This window comes from Coloeus monedula (genome assembly GCF_965178545.1).
Source record: "Coloeus monedula genome assembly, chromosome: 2".
Lineage (NCBI taxonomy): Eukaryota > Metazoa > Chordata > Aves > Passeriformes > Corvidae > Coloeus > Coloeus monedula.
Window position 1 is genome coordinate 54,524,006 of NC_138782.1, and position 21,464 is coordinate 54,545,469.

The window sequence follows — 21,464 nt, forward strand, 5'->3', positions numbered from 1 at the left end:
AAACAGCATCTAATTCTTGTTAGTGTAGTCTGTGCAGCAGTTTACATGCTATGCCATCCTTCCTGACAGCTCTTCTACTTGTCAGAGTGCCACAGGTTTAAATTCTAAAAGAATCATCCACCTCAAATGCCTACCTGGATCGTCATTTCATTTTTACTACATGACTTCAGTCTGGACAAGTGATACTCAGCACAACTGCACCCTCCCATGTTCATTATTCATCTTAATCATCAAGCCTAACTGCTTGTGAACTACCATTTAAACACATACCTTAGGAAAACATTTGCTTTTCATAAACTAGCTATTTAAAGGCTGCCCATGCATGTGTTTGGTTGCTCAATGTGAGAAATGATAAATCTTGCATTTATTATTGATAGAAAAGTAACCTTTTAATTAATTTTAATTCCTCCTTATCCTGCTTATTATAAATTGAAATGAAAATTTCTAGTTTGGCAGAAATCTGCTGCTAATCAAAAATACTAAAATAAGAGTTCAATACAGTACTACAAGGTAGACAAACTGCTATAGGGGGTAATGCACTAGTTTGTAAGAGAAGTTTAAGAGATCTGCATTTATGTAGGATAAGCCTGAAACTCATTGTTGGTCTTATTTCCCAGAACACCTTCCAAAATAAGATTTTTTTAAAAAGCTTTCCTGCTTTACTATTATGACACAATATTCACACAATTACATTGAACCCTGTATCTTTAATCAGCAAAACCTCAGTAGTGTTCGGGGTCTGTGTCCTGCCAAAGGATCACAAGGCAACGAAACCAAGTCACTGCTGTGGGCTCAGATTTCGCTATTACAGGTTCAAAGCCCTCAAATGTTATTGTTTCAGTAACTCTGGGTGGAAGTTAAGCAAGTTCTGTTTGGTCCTAGTTTGTTTAGGTTTTTTTTAGTTTAGGTGCACAAATTTCTTAGTAAAAATGACAACTTACAGCATCTTGAAAACCAAACAGCACAAGCTGCACTTGACTGATACCGTGGCTGTCAAAGTCTAACTCCAGCTTCAATTTTGAAAGCGTGGTTGCAATGATTTTGCGATCAGTGGACCGTACGAACTCTCTGAGGCTGGAAACGAGCGTTGTGATGTGTTCCCATTTCAGCTTGGGTTCTTCAGCTCCCTGACAGAAGAGAGAGGAGAAGAAATAGTTTTGATAGTCATCTTCTGAAACATACACCCAGAAGGACTTTAGCCAATAATGTCAGTTGGCAACATGGGTTTTCAGAAACTCTGCTGCTATGGTTAAGGGAAAGGTGCAGCTGCAGGTCAGGTACCGGTGGCAGCGTAACTGCAGCAGCACAGAGCTCTGTGGCTGTGCTCCCTGGTACCACAGGTATGATGTACACCTGATGAACAAGTAGCTGACTTCATTTTACACCAGTTGCTGAAAAATATGTACATACTACAGTGTGTATGTTTCTTTGTGCAGCAATGAAAAAATATGAATAAATACACTGTGCACTGGAAACTACAAATTGCTCTTAAATGCAAGCACACACATACTTTGCAGTGCTTCTAGTTTCTCTGTGCCCCTCAGAGACAATGTGCAAAGTCCTACAGCAGCATTTAAAAGAAGGGATTAGTCAACGTTATGCAGGAGGCTCACAGAGGGACTGGTTGTTTCTTATATAATTTCCTAATTTCCCTTAATACAGAACTTCTACACTTAGCTGTTCTTAAAGCAAGTCTACAAAGATCTCACCTTTTTAGTATAAATATTCATATGCCTATTTTTGAAAGCTTTTGTGTTTTTGCATGAGCTACCAAAGTGAAAAGTTCAAAAGCATTCATCAGAAAAAACAGCCTAAGTAACTAGGAAGCAGAGCACTGTATTTGCTCTCATAAGCAAAGTTATGCTGCCTGAATGCAAATTTCAATTCCAAATCCTAAAATTAAGACAGGGTTGTTGTTCAACATGAAGTATTAGATGTTTATTCCGAAGGAAGTTAAGTAAATATTTATATAGGCTAAGGTTATCCAACATTGATTTCTGCAAGAGAAGGGCATACGGTGTTTGGTTCTACTGCATTTGCCAGTTTTATGTCATGAATGTTATGGCTGGCCAGACACCAAGAACTCTTGTTTGCCAGTAACACTGAGCTTTTAACTACAGTCAATTAATTCTGGTCAGGATGAAACAAAGATAATTTGATTACTTGAGAAAGAAGCTTAAAAAAAAAGCAAAAGTTCTAGAGCAAAGATACCACAGACTAAAACATCCATCTGAGATAAAAGATCCTAGCCTCTGATCTTGATCTGCTTTGGAGAATTCACCTCATGATTTTCTATATGGAAGTGGATCTCTCACAGTTCTGCAGTAGCCCATCTTCTTTTCATGTAAATAATTAAAAAGCCATTAGGGCAGATAGGTAAATGCACACTGTAGCCCTGGACTAAAAAATCCAAGTCCATCAAGGCATAGGCACTATGGGGACAGGACAAGCAGTACGACTTGCTAATTAGAAACAGTGCCCCATTTTGTGAGGGGCATTCTCCTCCCCTAGCCATCACACCCAATGGCTTCATCGAAACCTTTCTTGTGAAAAGCCTTTGAGAAGAGAAAAACTTTATCAAATCCTAAATCCTGATGAGGTCTAACAGGCAAGTCAGGCTTGTTCTATTAGTAATTTCTTGCATTTCTCAAGGGAGAAAACAGTCTTTGGGAGTCAGAGGTCTGCATCCTTTTGGAGGGTGGCCAGGCCCATGAACATGAGCTTTGAACTCTTTGGCTCTAAAATTCTATGTCTCTGCTTCTCACTCAGGCTGTTCCAGCCCCAGCTGAGAAAGACATGAAACACAGAGCACATTGTCTGGGATTTGTGATTGAGTTTCAGCCTCTCATGATCATTACTTGCATACACATGCAAAAACTGTGTCTGTTACAGCAACACTCTCGCAAATCACAGATCACAGGTATCTCTCTCACTGCCTTACCTTTTAACACTTTCTGTAGTTACCAGGATAGCTGCAGGTTACTCTCTCCCCCCTCCCAAGAGTTAGAAGCTATTTTTATTTGCATGGCAGCAATTTCCAATTACGTTAACTGTAGTACATACATAATAATCATATTGGTTTGCATCAGTTTCTAAACATTAGTATGTTTAGAAGATGAGTTGTTATGTTTTATACAAACATGTTTTAGACCAGCAATACTTTGCCTTGAGAATGAAGTGAATCAATTAACTACTAACACACACATAAACAGGAACAAAAAATCCTGTCATCCAATTATAGTGTTGCAACATTGAGTAGTGTGGTCATGACCTGTTATTTCTTCAGTGTTGTCCTGAACTGATACATCATCTTAATGAATCATCCCCACAAAGGAGTGCCAAAAGGTCATTCTGCAATTATTTTGTTGTTTGCTGTAGCTCCCATTACTCTATCTTCCCTCCATATGTGGTCCCAACTGCACTGCAGAATAGCTGCAATTTGTTTTCTCCGTAGCCCCCTCTTTCCCCTGTTGTGGCTGTTGGCTAGAAGGCAATGGTGTATCAATCAGCCTCATTCTTTCTGTACAATATTCTAACATAAGGTCAGAGCAGGCCAAATGACCCAAACTTCCCTCTGTCAAACCAGTCAGCCAGAACACAGAACTTTAAAAAGGGTTCAAGATAATCCACTCCTGGAGATGATCTACCTTATGTGAGTAGGCCTGACTCAAATTTGAAATTTGAGTCCAATTTGAAAAGCACTGTCAAAATAGAGTATCATGAAAACATGTTTTTCTGTTGTCTTCCCAGCACTAATACCCAGGTATATACATAGTAATTACAAACAAAAAAGGCAGATGTAATGCAGCATAAACAAATTCAAAGGCTATTTTTAATAGCCCAAATAAAACAGTAACTGTGAAAGCTTACATGGAGTATACTTTCTAGTTTAATCAAAATTTATTTTTTAATTGCTTTACTATGTTTAATTTCAAGAGTTCCAGGTAAGTGCAGAGAAGTCTTAAAATTCCATAAAATTCTTGCTGCCCTCCGAAATTACCTGAGTCAAAGCTTCCATCAGGTTCCTCACCACCTGCTCTTGGTCCTCAGTTAATATCCTGTGGAGGGTGGCTCTCCTTTCACTATCCTTCTTCAGCATGAAAAACCCAGAATCTTTCTCTTCAGGTGAAGGAGGTGCACTGTGATCCTCAAAATGTTCATCTGGGATGCTGAATGAAAGACACTCAGTGAAAAGAAACGTTATAAAAACCCTCCCAATGCACACATTCCTAATCTACTGTGTAAAAAAATGTCAGGTATCTCCTTACCTCAGAAAAAGGGACCGGATTCCCTTCCCATCTTTTTCTCCACATGATTTGGCTCTTGTTTTGAAAGAGAATGGATCTATTTTTAATTCTGTATCAGGTGAGACAGAACCATACTCACTGCTGCTACTTGTATCTTCCACCAGAACAGGGACAGGTAAGGATATGCTCCGAAGATACTCTATTTGTACAGGAATATTCAGAAATTAGGATTTAGTAATACCATCAGAGTTTTGAAGTGAACATTATTTTTTCAGAGGAGACAGAAAAACTCCAGCCTTCCCACACACCAATACAAAATATTAGAAAAAAATTGTCAAAAACATTTAAAGCTTATTTTTCTGGAGTAGAGTTATCTTTCAGGTATGTTTTTACTCCTGAAAGATGGAAATGCTGGGCTTCTTGTGAGTTCACTTACAGAACTTCAACACTGAAGTGAACATGCATCTCCTGTCTTCCAGCATTAGGAAAATGTTTCTATAGAGTAAGTCGCCCAAGCACCTTCCAAGATCTTAATTTTATAGGTGTATATAAATATATATATAATTTATATATACACTACATGTAAGTATATATACTATAACACATATAAGATACATTTCTTCATCAGATTAACTTGAGCAAATTTAATTAATTCATAATCTTTGACTAATAACAATACACATGCAGTTAAGTCAGAACTTTTAGTTTTAAATCGAGAGCACACATTACGGCTGCAGGAAACTACTCATATCTATTCCACATGTGCACATTTCAAAATGTACTTTGATACCAATTCAGCATGAAGGTAACTATGTGTGTGTTCAGTTCCCTTCTGCACTCTCCCAGTTCATTTCCTGAAAGAGATGAGTATCCTGTATCCTAGTCTGACAAGGGGTCTCAAATGCATTCTGATTTTTCAGTTATAGAATTCAGTCCAATAAAAATCTGTGTTCTTTTTCTCCACAAACCTTGGCTCTCTTGCTATTGTAAAGCAGCCAATGCATTTCCATCAAATGTCCCCATAAACAACAGCACAGCCCTTCAAGCCTGTATCACCCACCTGCCTGGGCAATTAAGCCACAGGCTGGTAGGATTAAAAACAGCAGCTCAGCTATGCACGATGAATTAGATGCTCCTAACAGACAGAGGTCACTTATTTTCATAATTGTGACCACTTTTCTCTTTCCAACTTTTTAGTGTTGACAAATTATACCAGAATAAGTGATAACTACAGTATCTACACAGGTATGTCTTTGATAGAGAAGTAGGTTAAAACTCACCGTTTGTGTTAGCTGAAAGGACTGTGTGAGAAAAGCAAAGAAAAAAAGAAAGTTAAATATGCTGAAATTAACTGAGAAAATAAGCATAGTATAAAGGGTAACTTCCCATTTTCATGGACTATCTCAATTCTCCTGTCTGCAGACTCCAAAGGTGTAATTTATTGCAATTTAATTTTATTCTGAGGGGGTGGAAACCACATTAAAATTGATCATCTAACATCATCTCCCTTACCTGATATTTTTATTTCTTTAAGTATCATGATAAAAATATATAGAAGATATTTTCCTAAGTATACATCCATACACCATAGAATATGTTATTCCTGCTCTCAAAACTCCTTTGCTACTTTCCATAATGCAGAACACTGCAGGAAATGAAGATTTCCTGCAAATGAAATGTCATGAAACAAAAATAATGCCGTGTATGCACATTTTCTATAGGACAAAGATTATTTTGCTTATGTAGAAAACTCCACTGGGGTTTAATAGCATGTTCTAACCTACACTAAATATACTCTATATAAATATTCTTTCAGTGAAAACATATGCAAATTAAAAACCAGACGAAATTGAAACAAAAACCCAACAACCATAAAAGCTGCACAAAATCACAGACTTTTAGAAACCTTATTAGAAATATTTACATAAATTGACTTCTGTGACAACATGATAACTGAATTCTGCTACAAAGGTGTTTCTGCAGTAAACTGCTGGTACAGAAGGTTACAACTGAGCATTCACCTGGGATGGAGATCTGCTGTGTTCATCTGAAAGACTAAATCAGCAGCTTCAGGAAACAGTACCATGGGCAAGAGAAAACTGCCAGATTGAATGTAGCAATACTTACCTGAGAGCTTTGAAGGAGACTTTCTTTTCTTGCTTGAAACCTTCAAGAATTCATCTATAAGTAGCTCATGAGCAAAAGCTCGTTTATCAGGATCAGGTTCAAAGCAACGCAGTATGAAAGCCTTGGCTTCTGCAGACATGGATTCAGGAATTTCTGGGTGTATTTTAAACATCCCCACCTGAGACAAATAAAGGGAGAGACAATGGCCTAAACTGTTCTGCCCCCAAACACTAAACAACATCAAAAAACTGTTCAGATTGTAGAAGTGGTATATTGTTCTCAGGTTTTTATACTAATTTTATTCAACTAGTTTATTAATTCAGAGAAAAAAAAAACCAAAACCCATTACAAACGGCATAAGTGGTTACATGTAAAAACACCACAACCATAAGTAGAGGCTCTCACAAAGCAGAAAACTGCTTCTTTTCTCAGTTTGGTGGTGTTTTTTTCTTAAACACCCAGGCTGCTGAATAGCTGCTATCTCTCTACTAATCTATTCAATAAGTACACAGCACTCCCTCTCAGCTGAACCAGATTATTGTTCTTAACATCCTCACAATCCATGCACTTAGTTTATCTTCTTTTCTTGCAACCTCTAATTCCAGCTTCTCCAAAACAGTCGTCAGATTTCCTATGTTTAGAAAAACAAGTCTGAGCTGTAAAAGGAGGATGTCTGACCTTAAACATGGCTGCTTGTGGTTCTCCCAGTTCATAAAACGGGGGTTTCCCTGTAGCCATCTCAATGATTGTGCAGCCCAAAGACCAGATGTCTGCAGCCTTCCCATAGCCACGTGGCCCTTTGTCTATGATCTCTGGTGCCATATACTGGAGGGTACCTGTTTAAAACACACTCTTTTTTGTTTACTTAGGTGTATTAATGCTGCAAATAGACAGCTAAAGGACAAGAGGAACAAAATGACTGAGAAGTGAGCAATAGCAGAAGAGTTTAAAAAAAAAATCCCCTTTTATCCCCAAAATCCAAAAACTTCCTTATGCATTCTATATGAAACTCAAAATACTACTCAAGATATTACTTGTGATAAAAGCATTTGGTACCATCTGCCGATCTGGATATCGTTTTTCAAAGTCAATAACAATTATTAAATGTTTCAATGAGCTTTGGATCAGACGTAGCTTTCATTTATTTTTTTATATCTTAAGATTAAAATTTGGGAAAGCATTTTGAATTGTACCCAGAGGAAAAGGAAGAGAAACCTGAAACCTTAAGCTAAGAGAGTATGTGATATGAACATTTTCTTCTGAAGTAGGGGAATCAACCTGACATATCATTCTGCATTCTGTTCCTTTTACAGAAGAAATGGAAGAGTGAAGGATGGAATTAAAATAACAGTCTCTTCACATTTTACATAATTATTTAATGCAGTGCCACTGCATGATTTAACACCAAATCAAATTATCAAGCAGAAGGAGGAGCAACTTAATGACAGGTTCTGTAGATAAGCGATTCTGAAGATGAAGCCAGGATGTCCAAGGAAATCATGAAAGAAAAAAGACCAGCAAGATGAAAAAGCCATGCTCACAAAGGAGATAGACTCAAATAAAGCACAGGAGTGACACAGCTCTTCTGTTGTAGAGGACTTTGATGTCACAAGCAGAACATCCAAAATGGCATTCTCTTTGAATGGTGCATACAAGTACAGCGTATAGCTTAAGATCATATATCCAAAAGTTATTCTTCCAGTAACCTTTTATACTGATTTGAAGTCAATGAAAGTTCAGCATCTGTGGATTCTGACCCTACATATACAGTTCGAGTGAGGATAAGAAAATCTCCTCAGGGAACATACCAGTGAAAGTCTCAGTACAAGGATTGATTCCTGCAAGTCTCTTTGAAGTTCCAAAGTCCGAAATCTTTAACACTCCACTGTATGTGTTGATAAGCACGTTATCACCCTGAGGAAAAGAACAGCAGAGCAATTATTTTTCTCTGCAGACCCTTCATCTAAGACTTTTTGCATAACCTGTTTCTACAATGCACTCTTTACTAAGTGACTTCTTAACAGAGATGAAAGGGAAATCAGCAGTGTTCCTGCCTTATGCAATCCCATTAACAGAAACGTCATCTCAAAGCGAATTTCCCCTCTTACCAGACGGAATTCAGTTAAAGAATGGTAAAAGAGGAAAAAAGACTACTTTTTAAGAAAACAATCCAAACATTTTTTTTCATTTGCAATCTCCTTGGAAAAGAACTTGCTAATTACCCCATCCACAATCTTCTTCATTTTGATCAGATTTTATGAAAGTTCAGTCATGTCTTCAAAAACAGAAAAAAAAGTATCTACTTTATCACATTTTAAGTTGCTATATGTCAATTTTTCCTAAAATAAAAAAAACTTCAAATATATTTTGTTGGTGCAAATTGAAATCAACAATGGTTCACCTATCTAACCCACGGTTCAGAATAGCAGAGAGTTTTAGAAAAAAATGTTTTTAAATTACAGGACAAATAAATGACTATGCAGTTACATAACACTATCAATTCTCTGCAAATTCTTACCTTTATGTCTCGATGCACTATTTGATTATCGTGGAGGTATTTTAATCCTTCAAGAATCTGCTTGGTGTAAAAGCCAATTGTCTGCTCATTATTTTTTAATGGTCCCCATTTTGATCGTAGAAGAGCAGATAGACTGCCTATCATTTTGGAGAGCAAAAAGTGAGATTAAAAATCCAATTAAATTCTGCTTTCCTCCCCAAAGGAAAAAAGTAACAACAAACATCAGTCCCAATCCAAGTGTAGCCATCTCATCTATAACCAAAGTCCTCTCCAATCAAATGCTTACTTGCATCACCACTGGCCTGAGCAATTAAAGAGTGTCAGTATCTCCACTGGCCTCAGCTGCAGCAGAGAAGTGTATGCTTCCTCAAGCACACAAACCAGAACCCATTTAATCAATATGCCCACCTCCCTCCTATGCCTGGAGAGAAGTTTTCTCAGGAATGTTGTAAAAGCGTGAAAAAGGGTGGATGCGCATATGTACATACACCAGCTCCACAGTTTCAGAAAAAGCTAAGCTCAAGAAGTGGGATTTTCGTTGTGTCTGGCTGCTGTGAGTTCTTTAGTCACAAACAGAAGCAACAATCACCGATCCCGTTGCTCGTGCTATGTACCACCGGAGGCTGGCTACGGTTCTTCTGGTAGGATGAGCACAGATCATCTCTTATCTTGTGTTGGGTTTGCATGGAAAGTGTTTGGTAGCAGGAGGGCTGCTGGGGGGGATTCTGTGAGGAGCAGCTGGAAGCTTCCCCTGTGTCTGATGGAGCCAATGCCAGATGCTTCTGGCCACTGGCTGAGCCCATCAGCAACAGTGGCAATGCCTCTGGGGTAACAGATGGGAAAAAAATACGTGCAACAACTGCAACCAGAGTGAGAAGTGAGACTATGTGAGAGCAACAGCCCTGCAGATACCAAGGTCAGCAAAGAAGGAGGGGAAAGAGGTGCTCCAGGTGCACCAGAGCAGAGATTCCCCTGTTGCCCATGGTGAAGACCTCAGTGACAAAGAATGTCCCCCTGAAGCCCATGAAGGTCCCTGAGCTAGAGGAGGTGGTTGCCCAAAGAAGCCAGCCTGGGAGACCAATGGAAGCTCATGCTTGAGCAGGCTCCTGTCAGGACCTGTGGCCCCATGGGGAGAGGAGCCCATGCTGGAGCAGGTTTGCTGGCAGGACTTGTGGCCCCTGGGGGACCCACACCATTCCTGAAGGACTGCACCCCATGGAAGGGATCCACACCTGGGCAGTTCATGAAGAACTGAAGCCCATGGGAAGGACTTGCATTGGAGAAGTTCATGGAGGACTGTCTCCCTTGGAAGCGACCCCATCCATGCTGGAGCAGGGTAAGGAAGTGAGGAGTCCTCCCCTTGAGGAGGAAGGAGTGACAATTTTGATGAACTGACCACATTCCCCATCCCCCTGCACCATTGGTAGGAGAAGGCAGAGAAAATCCTAAGTGAATTAAAGCCCAGAAAGGAGGGAGGGTAGGGTGAACGTGTTTCTAAGATTTGGCTTTATTTCTAATTATCCCACTCTGATTGGGTTGACAATGAATTAAATTAGTGTCCCCAAGTCAAGCCCATTTTGCCTGCAGTGGTAACTGATGAGTGATCTCTCCCTACCCTTATCATGACCCACGAGCCTTGTATTGTATTTTCTCTTCCCTATCCAGCTGAGGAGCAGAGTGACAGACTAGCTTTGGTGGGCACCTGGGATGCAGCCAGGGTCAGTCCACCACTGATCTGTAGGTAAAAGGAGCTCGCTCACCTGCTAGAGCAATGATCTGAGCTTTATCTGTAGCACACCCTATCTAACTACTGAAGGAGATGCCTCAAGCAGTTTGAAGACACAGTTTTCCCCATTGATTTCAGAAAGAGACACTATAGAGTATTACATCTGTATGAAATATGTCTCATGGCCCTATTAAAGGTTTTCATACTTTTAAAATGCTAAAAAAACCAAACAAACCCCTCAACCACCAAACCAGTCTCCCCCAAAACTTACCACCTGGCACCTGTTCCATGAATATTTTGATGAAGCCATTCTCACTAAGAGAACCTAAATACTGGACAATGTTCTTATGTTTGAGATGCTTATGCAAAGCTATTTCTTCATGCAGAGGTTGGGAGTACCTGGAAAGCAAAGGAGCAGTTTATTCTTCATCTCGGTGAAGAAAGCCTTGAAACAGCTTACATTGAAAATGACTACTACATACAAAAATAATATGTAATCATAAGTAAATACAAATAACATATGTAAAATATATATAATATTGTGTATTCATACACAGAAAATGTTACAAATGTACATAGAGTGAGGAAAACAAAATTTATGGAAAATAAACTCCACTTCAGTCTAACTCCAAGAGAATAAACAGTTGTGACAGTGGTTGGATTCATGTTGGTGCCAAAGTGAACTAGTAAACTATAAAACTAGTGTATATACAAAAACACCTCAATAATGAAAATGAATCACCATTTAAATTTTAATTAAAGTAGAAGTCTTTGCTGAAGGCAAGATGGGATATCAGCGTAAGAAAACAGAAATCACTAATGGAGAGATATTTTGAAGAACAAATCAAAAAAATTTCATCAAATGCAATTTAGTCCAAGGCAAAGTATTTTTTCAGAGATAAGCTTTTCAACAGCCTTTTTGCCAAGAAAGTTTCTGGAGTCAGGATCTTTCTCCAGTATGGAACACCACCAGAGCTCAGCAGCTGACGTGCTGAACTGATGTATTAGGTCTACCCTGACGCTCTTCCTAACTTAGGCCTGCCGTAACACTTCCTCTTGGAGGTGGGTCAGATGCCAGATTTTGTGTATTTTCTGTGTATTTCTGTCAAAATGTAGACAATATGCTGACAGTCTGGTGGCTATCTTCTCTAAAGCACTAACACCTGTGGCAACACTTTCAGAGTAGCTGAAATAGATGATGGACACAGACTTCTTCTGTCAGTCCAAATGTGAAAAGTAGTTGCAGCATTTGAAATTGAAGTTGTTATGGGAAAAGCACCTCTGACTTCCACTCCCTTTTAGCACAGGTAGCAATGGCTCCCTCAAAGAGCATCAAGCTACTAGTAGAGGTTGAACTCTTAAAAAAGTGTAGGGGAAAGAAAAAAAAAAGTAGTCATCTGAAAATCCCACTGGAGAAAACCTGTTGCAGAAAATAATTATTTGGGTAATGAAAAGTATGATTATGTAGCTCTGAGTCTGTTTACTAAAAACTAATTTGAGTTTTGCCTTACCTCTCTACATGATTATAAAGATTCTGACAACACAAAGATTGTATTCCTGAGTAGTGTTAATGAGATGTTAATTCTGAGCAGCAGCAGCAAGACCATTATAATTCTTTTCCCTGCACTTTTAAAAAGCACAGTTGAGACTTGAGCAACTAAAATAATTTTGCAAATAAAATAAAGCCATCAGAAAATTTTTCACCAGGATGAAGCATTTTTTATTTTAGAACTTAGTCACTAGGAGACTTTAAATGGTATGAACAAAAATTCTTACCATCATAGAGTGGCTGGAGTTAAGGAGAGACTTTAAAGCTCCAATCCTCCTGACATGGGCAGGGACACCTCCCACTAGACCAAGCTGCTCAAGGCTTTATCCAAGCTGGCCTTGTCAGTCACTCTTTCCCTATCTGCCACTGCTGTAACCCTGCCACAGAAGGCCACCAAATTTGTTAGGCGTGATTTTCCCTTAGTGTTGCTGTGTCTGCTGTCACCAATCACCTCATTATTTTCCATGTGCTTTAGCACAGTTTTAAAGAGGACCTGTTCCAGGATCATATTCAGCATAGAGGTGAGACTGACTGACCTTTAGTTCCCTGGGTCTTTCTTATTCCCTTTTTAAAAACGGGGGGGGGGGGGGGGGGGGGGGGAGGAAGAGGGGGTTTATTTCCCATTTCCAGTCAGTGGGAACCCATGGATGTAACTCTTCAGGCACCATGGACTTGTCCATGTTCAAGGTCCTCAGATGGTCTCAAACCTGATCTTCTTTTTTTTATTTTCCCAATCCCTGCCTTTTCCTCCTGTGACTTGGGCAGTGTGGCTGGAGCACTTGTTGAAGATTAAGGCAAAAAAGCTGTCAAGTACCTCAGCCTTCTAATGTCCTGGATAACCAGGTTTCCCATTTCCTTCTGGAGACAGTCCACATTTTCCCTAGCCTTCCTTTTATCACCATTGTACTTACAGAATCTTTTCATTATGCCCTTGACATCCCAGGCCAGATTTGATTCTATTAGGTACTTTAGCTTTCCTAACCTGATCCCTGGCTCCTCAGACAATATCCAATTTTTCTGTATTCCTCCCAGGCTACATGTCCTTGCTTCCACCCTTTGTAGGCTTCCTTTTTGTGTCTGAGTTTTCCAGGAGATGCTTGTTCCTTCACACAGGTGTCCTGGCTTTTTTTCCTGATTTCCTCTTTGTTGGAATGCAGAATGTGTCTCTGTAGTCTAACATTTCCTGACAAGTAAATTATTCAATAGCTTTTATTCAACATATAGCAAAATTGAAGACTCACTGCTTTTTGCACAGAAATACTTCAATTTCCAGCCCTGCTCTGACCCAGAACTTAAATATTTTTTTACAAATTCAAAAGATGGTAATCCTTACTTTTAAAATGATACAAATTAACTTCAGAGATTGTTCTCTTTCTATAGACTTCTTTCAAAGTGTGAAAAGATCAGGTTACAATTAACCAGAAGTGAATTACTACATTTTTCTTACTTTGCCATTAAAAGAATAATACTTGAAATTAATTCTGGAAGCCTCTAAACATTTTTGAGAGCTTAGATGAAAGACTGACAGCTTCCTAGTAATCTCTTTTGTGGTATGCTTTGCACACGGAACCTGAAACCGTTTCCATTGAAAATTGTTTAAAAATGTGTATTGGAGAAGAAAAAGCTGGATTTTTTTCCTTTAAAGTAGTTACTGCTGTATTCAGGCTATCTTTCTATTAACCACAGTTGTTACAAACAAATTTCTTCTAACATACACAAAACTTCCAACTATTTTGAGTCAAGAGATTGTTTTATGTAATGAGGCCATATTTTCTGGGAAGTTATAACGTATATTGAAGTTCAGTTTGGAATAGCAAGGTAGAGGATGGAAGGACGCTCCATAATCTAAGTTTTAGCACCTTTAATATATTATGAGAATGGAAAAATTATTAGACCACATATCCATTTGAACAGCCAATCTATAAATGAATTCCAAAAGATTTAGAAGTGATAATTTTTAAATGTCAAAGAAAAAACCAAGTCAGAGCAGAATAACCAAAGGAAAGCCCACAAGACAGACAGTGAAAAAGAAACTGAGGTAAGCCTGACAGTTTAATACAGTCAGTTTCACTTAAAAACTCTTAACTTTAGATTTCATATCACTTTTATCACAATATTTGTGGAAATCTACATATACAAAATAGGATATACTGGAAGTCTTCAGATACAAAAATACTAAGGACTCGAAGTGCCTGGTCCTTACATGGCAACCTTTGTACAGGAGAGAGAGTTACTCATACAGAAACTTTGCATTAAAAAAAAATAATTAACAAAGAGATAATTCTACATGCTTTAGTCTAATGTTATGAGGCTTCAAAACGGTGCAAAAACAAGAAAGAAAAATGTCTTTATCAATAATTCAGGCCCAGAGTTTTAAAGGACCGCACAAATCATAAATTCCAATAGGTCTTTTATAAGGACATGCCTGAGTATGTCTAAGTAGATAGGGCTCATCACCAGGTGTTTGAGAGAGATTCTGCACTTCATGGTTCTTTTTTGTTTGGTTTTGTTTTGTTTTAAAGAAAAAATACTAGTACCAAATTCAGCAAACATCTAAATTCTCATTTGTGATCACAATCTACTCCACTGCTTGGAAATATCTAGTTACAAAGATAGGGAACACCACTATATACCACAGACAGGTAATTTATTGGCAGCTTTGTAGAAGAGGCACTCCTTGATCTGCAAATTAATCGACCACATTAATGATGAAATCATGTAATACACAAAATTTGGAATTAGCCACAGTTACTTTACCTGCTGTCTCTCTCTGGGATTTCTTTAATAGCAATTCTGACTTGATTGCTCAAATCTCGTCCTGCGTACACAATGCCGTACGTTCCTTTTCCCAGAATGACCCGCTCACCATTCTCATCATACTCATAATCATACTGCAAAGCAAACAACAACATGAATGGAACAGAAGGATAACATTTATTCCATCTGACCCTGCCACCGTAACTAATGCATCTAGGATGCTAGTAGCTTTCTGCCGAACACAGAGGAGAGAGAACACTTTAAGACGACAGCTGGGATGCTGTGCAGACACACCTATGTTTCCCCAGCGGCTTCTAAGGCAGCCTTTCCAGGGAGGAGCGCAAAGCTGAGCCAAGCCGGCCCGTCCCCGGCCGGAGCAGCTCCGCTCCGTGCCCCGGCGAGCAGCGCCCGCAGCTCCGCGGGCAGGGGCTCGGCAGCCGCAGCCGACGACAGAGGGCACTCCGCACCAGGCGGAGAGCCCGGCTCCTGCCCAGGCACAGGGAGCAAGGCAGGACACGCTTCATTCCTCCCAGGGGCTCTCCTGACCTCCGCACAGCTTCCAAAACCAGCACAGCCTCAATTCTGACGCTGCCAGGTCTGCCGGCAGACTGTGCCAATGGAAGTTAGTCAGGGCTGCCGTGCATTGAGCGTGGTTTCGGCTGAGCTTGAATTTCAAAGGGTTTAAGGCCAGTCCAAAAACGTTTGTTAGAGGGATTACCTGATTTGTCCTCTTGTGTAACAGACATATAACTTCACAAGTTCACTCCTGTGCTAAATCCAGTAGCTTAGGCCTAGTTAAAGTATTTTTTATTTTCTTCTATATAAAGATGGCTATTATTTTAATAAAAGAGAGAATCCACTACTTCTTTTAGTAGTTTGTTTCAACAATGAATTATTCTCATGGTAAAGTCATGCCTCTTAATTCAATTTTTTTGGTGTCACTATTTAATTACATTTTTATTCAACAGATTAAAGAAACCATTAGCACATTGCTATTCTTCCAGTAAAAATACCTGTTGTAATCAAGTCACCCACTGCTTTTCTTCTTGCTAAAATAAACAAACAGGCACCCTAAGGTTCTCAATAGAGGCTCTTTTTCTATGCCACAAGTCACCCTGGTGGTTTCCCTTTGTCCAGTCTCCAATTTCAGAGACAGAATGTTATAAAATGTGTTATAAATGTGCTATAAAATGCCAACATCAAAACTGGGACAAGGGCTGTCTGAATTCATTACACAGCACTGACTCTCTCAGTTAGTTATGGATGTCTCTAGAGCTTCGGAACACCAGATTTTGATGTGATAGGACAGGGGCTTAGGTATTCTATCCTGCTCCCTGCCACCTCAAAGAAAGCTTAAACACCTGAAGTGCTGCATTGCACCCAATGGCCTGGTACTCTCTTTCCAGCTATGTGTGTGTTCAAATAAAACTCCAGGTGATAACACAGTGAGTACACTCACAGTAGGGGCACCCTAAGCTTCAGTGGAAGTCTGTGGGCTAAGGGTATAAAAGAGACTCCCAGCAGCACCAACATCATCACCTGATTTGATTCTGTTGCTCACTGCTGTGCTGCCTACAGACAGTCACTGGCCAGGACAAGCCTTCCCTACTGCAGTTATAGCATTACTTGTGCAGATAATCTGCCAATAATGGAAGTGCACACGATTCCAGTGATGCATGAAACAGACTTTAAAAACAGTCAGACAAACTGTCTTTAAAACTTAAACAGATCCTAGTGCTGCCTGACTCTGAATACACTCTGAAGTAACTGTTTCAAGAGCTGCTCTGCCGTAAGCACGACTGCAGAACTCCAGAGCTGTGTACCTTCTAAAGCCAGTTCACTAACTGAAATATGAGAGATTTAGCTATGCTGGTACTAAAAACTACATGAGGACCTTTACAAGGAAGCATTAATAGATAAACATTAGAGGATAAAATTGTGTAAACAGTAGTTTCATTAATTTCCCTGGAAAAGGGATTAATCATTTACTTCAGCAAAGTACTAGACTAGAGGCCCATAATTTTGTATGTTGGGAGAAAAAAAAGTACAAGTACCTCTAGAGAGTCTCCATCACATTCCCCTTCCTCTGTAGTCTTCCCCATTTCTTCAGTGATACTGTTCACCATGTCAAAAAATCTTTACAAGAAAAAAAAAATAAAAGGAGAGAAAAAAAGCAAACATACACTTGAAAAAATAACTGGAGACAGTATGGGAACAAAGTAATGAATGGACCAAGAGAGGACTTAAATACAGTATTATTTTATATAATTACGTATTATGTAATAATAATGTATATAATATACACATATATAAGTGTTATTTATACAATAAGTATAACTTCAGTGTATAAGTTTGCTTGTCAGAAGAAAAATTTTGTTTGCATGGAGATTTAACCCTCAAAATCTGAAGTTTTTCTACTTCTTTTATATGTACAAGAAATCCATGATATCTGAAATTATTAATGGAATTAATATTTCAAAATCTACAGCTCGGTTGAAATTCTTATCCTATACCACCACTTCTTTATGTACATTGAAAGAACTGAAGCATCATGAGAAGTGCCAGGAAGTCTTGCTACATTTGGAAGAGGTTTTGTAGTGTAGGAATGCTAGCTTCAAGTTTTTCCTTGAATGAAAAGGATGTCTATTTCATAACTTTTCATTTAAAAAATACTATTATATATGACTTCTATCCTTTTGAAAGAATGAAAGTGCAAAAACCATGTTGTGCTAAGGTATTGCTTATTCATCTCCTAAGAAGAGCTCAGATGTAAAGGGGAATGAACACGGCAAAAGAACCTATATGAACTTGAATGGATGAAAGAACAAGCTGGAGACTGGGCTGTGAGGTGGCCCCAGTCATTAATAGACAGTACTGCAGTGATTTTAGGTGAAGTTGCAGCCTTTTTTAGCACAAAAAGACGTGACATTTCCTCTGAGAATGCCTCCAGGATCAATTCAACACCACAGCCTTAAGCTTATGGAGCAGAAACACAGATTAGAGAAACTGAGACACCCCTAATTTTGCGCAACAAACCTTTGCCAAATTTCCTGCAGGGACACAGGTACAAACTTATGTAAACACATGCTAATGTAAAGGAAATCAAGTGTGCTTCTTCGTAATTGTAAATAAAAATGTATTTACAGAGAAATCTTGACCTTGTTACTCCAAATGTTCCCACTTCAGAAAGTCCTCCTAATGTTTAGGATGCTTTGTTGAACTGAGGGCACACACTTTTAGTAAGCTGTAATATTGTAAGTATTACAAAACTAATCCTAGAAATGTGTGTGTAAAAAAATAATTAGATTGATAATTGTATTTGTTTCTGATGTTTGCCTGAGCTTGCTCTTTGACCCTTCATACATCAGATCTCCAGAGTACCATCTATTAAGCTTTCCCATAAAAGATGCTGATCACTGAGGACACTCAGATCTACTGTCAGCATAGTTCTGAAACAGTCAGGCCCTGTTGTGCATGCAGACACCATCTACCCCATTACAGGCCGTGTTTTTTTCTGAAATAACAGCAGCGACCCACCTTCTACAATGAAGTTCTGTGCAGAAGTAGATTTGAAAGTCATCTGAGTTGTGCAGCACGTACAAGAAACAGCATCGTTCTTCAAACTTTGAAATGCTGAAAGAACAGCCAAGAAAGTTACCAGAAAGATGCATTTAGACTTCTGCCAGCTTTGTAAAACCACACAGATCAACCCATTTAACATGGGAAAGCACCAGATTAAATCTGAGAATCCATAGTTTTTCCTTATTGTAAAATCACTCTCTTGTAACCTCCAAAGTTCACATTCTGATGCTTGCTATCAGCTTGCCCCCCTTGTCCAGACATAGCCCAAGAAAGAGTAGAGCAAAGAAATTAATAGGAACATTTCCAGTGACCTGTGACTTTTTTGTCTTCAGAGCATTTAGGTAAGGCCCTTAATTTTCACTCCTGCAGCCAGGATGAAACATCCTTTCAGGATCATATTAGAAAGCTGGACTTTGAACTGAAATAATGAGTCCTTCATGCTTTAGACATCAGCCACAGCTCAATCTTGAACACAAAATTTTCTGCTCGGTTCCTTGTTAATTGGTACCTTGATAGTATGTTGGAAAAATATTTTTAAATTAAGTCAGCATCTAAATATGAGGTGAATGACTTTACTACCCTTGCCCACTCATGTCTTCCTTCAGTTTTGGTTTTATCTGCTATAACTGCAGAGCAAAGATAAAGAGGAGGAATGTATGCCATTTCCTTATGGATGCATAGATGTCTCAATGGAAAAACAGAAGAGGTGCAAACTCTTGTGTGGTTGTCAGTTTTCCACCCCAAGTAGGTGGCAGCTCATGCAAAGATACTCATTCACCAGAACTGTTTTATATGCCTGTCGTTGCTCTGCTCCTTACAGAAAATATTAAATGTTATTTGAAATAGCTCTTTCTGTAACTTTGTCACATATTGAATGCCAGCTGTCAAGCTGATGCAGTATGATTGATTCTTACCATACTGGAAAAGGGCGGGGGGAAATGGGTAGGGGTGTTACAAGGGAAAATAATGCAGTATTTGAGAAACCAAGGCAAATTAAGTCTCCTTACTAAGCTTATTAATATACTGGACAATATCCACAGTCCTAGTGAAATCAATCTATTTTAGTTGGATCAAGACAGCCATCATATCACTATTTAATTTGTAGCACAATAAAGTAGAATTATGTATTATATTGTGCCAAAGGATTGATAATTTGACTAACATAGTAGGTTTTTTTTAGCTACAAGGAAATGGTTGGAATTTTCAGCCTTTAATAGGTGTCTAAGATTGTCTGATCTTGCTCTCCTTTATAATTCCTCTATTGCAAAACCCTGTAAATTTTGATAAACAAATGACTCTTTAGACAAGCTGGGAGGTTTGCCTTTCATAAAGCTACTCATGAGAAGACTGAGTTTCATTATAAGAATATTTGTCTCTGGGTGTGGTGACTCATTTATTTTTACATTAGGAAAATTCATAAGTGCTAAGCAATGTACACATTTAGGAAGACAGTCACTGTCCCAAGCTTATAAACTAACTTTTATGTTAAGCTTTTCAAGCATATAAGTAAACTCTCTAGATATGGAGCAACTGATATTAACAGAATTACTCATTCATTTCAAGTTCCACGTGCATTTAAACATTTTACTGACTGTCAGCTGAAAGCTGATATGCCCAGAAACCACCGACTAACACAGCAGTGAATAAAAGGCTAAGAATGTGGTCTGTACACAGAGGCCAGGGAAATTCATAAATATTTAAGACCTTTAAGTGAGGGTTTACTTGCTTATATGTTGCTTTCCTCCCTGAAAAAAAATAAAAGCTAAACTTAAAAAAGGAAGACTAAAAACCACCCAGGTTATAAAAAGAGACAGGATAATTTGCTCAGGAAATGCCTCACTCTAACAGTGCCCAAGCAGACATAGTACCCACTGACATCTGCGACAGGAGAACTGGGGCTGAATTCGCCAAACTCTGAAAACAAACAGGGAAGCAAGGCCTCGTGCCCAGCTCGGGTACATCCAGAACTCCCCTTAAGTCAATAAGAAATACTGCAAATGCTGTAACTACTGATTACCAATACTTCCAGATGAAGCAGCAGATTAAACAGGTGAACACTGGCAGGAATCATAGAAAAGGAGCTGCGTGGAATGTCAGTGTGTTTTCTAGAAGTCTAGCAGTACAGGCACCTCTCATTGCTGTAATTAAGTAGTCTGAGTTCAAAGTTAAGTTCAAAGCACCAAGAACTTGGGATGGAAGACAAATAGCCTTGTCTCAAGCTTGTCTAAGTTCTTAAGCTATGAAAGAAACTGGATGCAGATCTAAATTCAGCTTTTCCACTGTTTCTAATGCTACTTTCATCAGGATGGCCTCTAAGACACTCTCCCCCAAAAACAACACAAGTAACAGTTATTTCATAATCCAGGACTTCTCCTGAACAGCGAGTAAAAGCCAACTTGTAGTCTAGCAAACTTCAGTTTGCCACTTTAGTTTTTATTTTTCAGTTGGAAAAACACATTTCCTATCTTCCTGCCCATATGCTGTCAGCTCTGCAGAACAGTAGGAACTTTGCTCAATAACCTAAGATGCAAAGTACCTTGGGGAAACAGCCATATTCCAAAAGCTCTGATAAATCCTTTAAGAATAACAGCACCTTCTGGCCTGATTCAATAAGAAACATCTGCATTTAAGAGGTCAAGAAGGCATATGGCAAAAGCAGAGGTATTTACACTGGCACACAAACTGCTAATCGATGAGTCTCTTATACTAAAGCCCATTCCTACGAATTTCTGCATACAGAGAGTGATTTAGCACTGTTCTGCTCAGAGTTCTACATACTTTCAAGTTTGCAGTCCAGAGAGCTGAACCCTCTTACTTGAGAAACAAAATGCTGATTACACTGGCTGTTATACAGCAAGCAGAAGAAGCGACCCTCTGTCACTGCTGGGAAGTATTTACCAAAAACGTGAGCCACTTCAAAGCTAGGTGTCTCTTCAGACCTGCTGTCTCCTTATGGAA

General features: G+C 38.9%; 1 protein-coding gene across 1 annotated transcript in view; it reads right to left on the minus strand.

Moving 5' to 3' along the window:
* MAP3K5 (mitogen-activated protein kinase kinase kinase 5) overlaps window positions 1–21,464 on the minus strand; it is a 100,172-nt gene that overhangs the window by 11,265 nt on the left and 67,443 nt on the right. The window contains exons 13-24 of the mRNA XM_082303411.1: window positions 18,462–18,557; window positions 16,979–17,060; window positions 14,925–15,058; window positions 10,890–11,017; window positions 8,893–9,029; window positions 8,183–8,288; window positions 7,053–7,210; window positions 6,375–6,552; window positions 5,528–5,548; window positions 4,269–4,446; window positions 4,001–4,169; window positions 942–1,127 (exon numbers count right to left, since the gene is read on the minus strand). Of these exons, the coding sequence (XP_082159537.1) occupies window positions 942–1,127; window positions 4,001–4,169; window positions 4,269–4,446; window positions 5,528–5,548; window positions 6,375–6,552; window positions 7,053–7,210; window positions 8,183–8,288; window positions 8,893–9,029; window positions 10,890–11,017; window positions 14,925–15,058; window positions 16,979–17,060; window positions 18,462–18,557 (1,573 nt within the window). The remainder of the gene's footprint in view (window positions 1–941; window positions 1,128–4,000; window positions 4,170–4,268; window positions 4,447–5,527; window positions 5,549–6,374; window positions 6,553–7,052; window positions 7,211–8,182; window positions 8,289–8,892; window positions 9,030–10,889; window positions 11,018–14,924; window positions 15,059–16,978; window positions 17,061–18,461; window positions 18,558–21,464) is intronic.